The following is a 3,999-nucleotide window of genomic DNA, read 5'->3' on the forward strand; positions in this document are numbered from 1 at the left end:
AACAGCAGCAACTCGAGCACATTGCTGCCCCCTATATGTCAGGAGGACAAATAACACCTTTTCTGTTCAAATTGCCAACCCGCCACAGTGGCGTGTGTGTTGATCTAATTCACCCGCCACTTCAAATATTCACCCGCATTTGGCTGGTGGCGGGGGCTAATTTCCACCCCTGCTTTTAATGCCATTTTACTTTTCCTGTGTGCTGCTGCTGCTGACGCAGGTTCATTTCGGCCGCTGGCTGATCGAGGGCAGTCCTTATGTGATCCTGTTCGACATTGGCTCAGCTGCCTGGAACCTGGACCGCTGGAAGGGCGACCTGTGGGAGTCCTGCCACATTGGCCTGCCGTACCATGACCGAGAGGCCAACGACTCGCTTATCCTGGGCTCCTTGATCGCCTGGTTCTTCAAAGAGGTCAGACTGGGACCATTTAAGAAAAGTCATTCCTGTTATGTCAGAGGTTTTGTCACCTGTTACCACCTGTAATCACAAACATTTGGAACTAATCTAAAACTGCACTTTCAGAGTCCAGTCCCGATTTTGCTCTTTGTTTTTCAGCTAACAGACCACCTTGGAGACAAGCCCAACATCATCGGTCACTTCCACGAGTGGCAGGCGGGCCCTGGGCTTATTCTGTCACGCTCTCGCAAGATTCCCATGGCAACGGTCTTCACGACTCATGCCACGCTGCTGGGAAGGTACCTGTGTGCCGGGAATGTGGACTTTTACAACAACCTGGACAAGGTGAGAGCTCAGGGGGGCTGTATATCTGAATAAATGTGGTCTCTACCTTGTTTTATGTTGATCTGTTCATGTAATCTGACTTGATGTAGTGATTTTGTGAGATACAAAACAATTCAGTGAAGACAGCAAACTCAGACTGAAGCACAGACCTGGCCTGACTTGACAAAGCCTTTACTAAGACATACAAATCATGGAAGGAAAAAAAAACTATACAAACATGGACTGTAAACAGTCGTTGTTCTTGTTTTAAGGCCAGTAAATTATAGTAAGACCATAGGAGCATTGTAGCAGGCGATATGCATGCATATTTCATGATAGTTTTAGACTAATATCAACTTTTTTTGAGAAATGATGGAGCTGTGGCTGTTTTGTTCAAACCTCATAATTTATGTTTTGAACAATCTCAGGCAATATTACAAGATGTTAGTGCTTGAAGTACTGCTGTGTTGACAATGACTCTCGACTACTACCATATCAAATTTTAGCGCATAATCTGTAAAACTGACTGAGTTTAGCCATTTTTGTGTTAAATAATGTTGATTAGCTGATGCTGCCATTCTGAATTGGCTTGACTCCAACATTTGCAGATGTACATCCTGTTTGGTGGAGCACAGGATTGCAGACAGTAAGAGACAGGCAGGCCGGATGTAGTTCAAAACAAATGTTTCTATGATACTGTGATGTCATCTGTGGTGTCCTACTCAGTGTCGTGTTGGGGAGGGAGATGTTCTGAACAGGACAAAAATAGACTGAGCAGACAGAACAAGCTGTCCCCTGGACTTCATCAAAATGGTTAGAAAGAGGAGGGTCCTGGCCGAGATGGCAGCAAATCCCACCCTCTGAAACCGACTTTACCTGAAGAGTTTTGCACCCAATGTGCAAGAAGGAACAGTTTTGCAGGTTTTACGTTGAATCTGTTATTCCCTATTCTTTCTCTAGAGCAGCTGTAGGTGAACGTTCCCAGCTGTGAGATCAATAATGTTTATCTTATCTTATGCCTTTTCTTTTACCCGCTTCTCCTTTCTGGGTCATGGACAGCCGGTGCTTATTAGCAGTCCCTGTGCGAGAGGCGGGGACACCCTGGACAGGTTGCATGTCCATCACAGGGACACATGGAGACAAACAACCCTTTACACTTTCACTCAAGTTAGAAAGTAATCACTGGATGTACATCTACAAATGAACAACAACCCAATTTGGCATGGCTGACCTTCATAAACACAAAAATGGCTATGAATAAGTCAATTTTGAAGCTATTGATTGATGATTTGGTTTATTAGTAGCTGAGACCAAATCCCTAACATATATACTGAGTGCTAACAAATTGCACATTTGTTTAAGGATTTGCTATTTGGAGTCCCCTCTGTTAGTAAAATATCTCATGAACCATTGAATGGCTTTATTGAAACTTTCAGAAAATAATCAAATAATCTATAACTAAAAAACTTTTAAAAGCAACCCAATTTAAAATGGCCACCACAGCCAACTCACCTTGTTTATAATTCACTCAATTATACAGATATTGAGGTAAAATCTGATGTGTTAGTAACTCAGAGTCATTCACAACACATCCTTTAAGTGCTACTCATTAGGTAAGATCATTGCTTTAAACTTTAGTATTAAATGTTGGCATCGACCTTGTTTGGCCTGAGCCAAATAAATATTAATGAAACTCTTAAATTAATCATTAGATGTACATTTACAACTGATTATCTTTGGGAATCAATCCATTCAAAAAGGCTGCTACAGCTAATCAACATTTACAAACACAAAATGGCTATAGCGTACTAAATTTTCCAAATACTGAGCTAAAATTGGATGTGGCAGCAGATGAGAGTAATTTACAACACATTTCACAATATTGCACAACATCATGCATAATGTTATTTTCAAGGTTTGACTAAAATGACTACAACGCTGTTATTTCTCAACATAACATGGTCTTGACTGACTTATATGTATTTCTTAAGGCCTTTAATTATATGAAAGACACAGGGTTACCCTAAAACAGATAAAATTTCAAACAATTTTAGACTGGATTATCAGCAGCAGACACAGTATAAATCTGGAAATGAGCCCCACGTGTTTGTTCTTCAGACATTTTCTAAAGTTTTTAATCAACATGAATCCAATAAAGTGTACAAAGTTGCGATCGGCAGAGCTGTTCCATGCAGAGAGGCAGCAGCTGTCAGATTTCCTCACACGTTCAGGCCTGTTACCATCGCTCAGAGCATGATTAGTAATGTTGCGTTGCGTGTGGATGGCTCATAATTGGGCCAGTGTCCATCCACATCCTAAAGGTCAGCACCGAGCTGAAGGTTGCTCACTGACAGATGAACCTGAGGGAGGCTCCGTGGAATCGCATCAATATGCGTTTAAAGATTTGAAAAGTGAGCTGAACTGCAGCACAGCGCAGATAATTTTCTGTATACAGGAAATCAGTTGGAATGATGAAGTTTGCTTTTGTCTACCCTCTATAATGCCTCTTTCCGTGAACACATCTGTAATCAGAAAACTGAATCAACCTAACATTTGTTTCATTTGCATAAATCATCTTATGTTAAAAAATGAAAGCTTTACAGTTATTTTTTGGTCAAATGTAAAATATTTAAGATGGCCAGCTTGAATTGGGTTGACTCCAAATGTTCACCAGTTGTAGAGTTTCACTAAAATCTGTCCAGTGGTTCATGAGATATTTTGCTAACAGGCGGACAAACAAACACATTTTATAAGATCTCATATTATTGCTTGAGATTACATGTAACATTTATAAGGTTTGACCATGACGGTTGTAAGTCATAAAATGATCTCAGTTTGAAATTTTGGCATGAAAGGAATCCTAGGCCTTCAAATAAAACAGAAGTTCTTCTAAACTATTTTAAAGTTGTTTTGTTTTTTTCTTGAAGGATATCAGAGATTGTTGGTATCCACGTGTGTTCTTGGCTCTGAATTGCTTTCTTCCAGCTGGATGGATGGATGGATGTGTTCTTCAGCTGTAACTTTCCTCTACATTTAGACCAGTGGTGGCTGGTGGCGTTTTCTCCAGGGGGGGCTATAAATCCAAAATAGACATATCCCAAAGGTTTTGGTATATGTCTATTATGTGATACCTTAGTATATGTTTTGGACCAAAACATATACTAAGGTATCACACCAGTGTATTTACATGAATTAAAACAACAAAAGCAACATTTTAATGTACACATAAATGCATAAGTGCTTCCTGAACACCAATACTTACAAAGACGGAGGTCTCC

The 3,999-nt window shown here is 40.3% G+C and overlaps 1 protein-coding gene across 1 annotated transcript in view; it reads left to right on the forward strand.

The window, feature by feature from the left end:
- The window catches only part of gys2 (glycogen synthase 2), a 25,741-nt gene that overhangs the window by 10,271 nt on the left and 11,471 nt on the right, over positions 1–3,999 (forward strand). The window contains exons 3-4 of the mRNA XM_017426269.3: positions 221–412; positions 557–742. Of these exons, the coding sequence (XP_017281758.1) occupies positions 221–412; positions 557–742 (378 nt within the window). The remainder of the gene's footprint in view (positions 1–220; positions 413–556; positions 743–3,999) is intronic.

Source organism: Kryptolebias marmoratus, linkage group LG1, assembly GCF_001649575.2.
Source record: "Kryptolebias marmoratus isolate JLee-2015 linkage group LG1, ASM164957v2, whole genome shotgun sequence".
Lineage (NCBI taxonomy): Eukaryota > Metazoa > Chordata > Actinopteri > Cyprinodontiformes > Rivulidae > Kryptolebias > Kryptolebias marmoratus.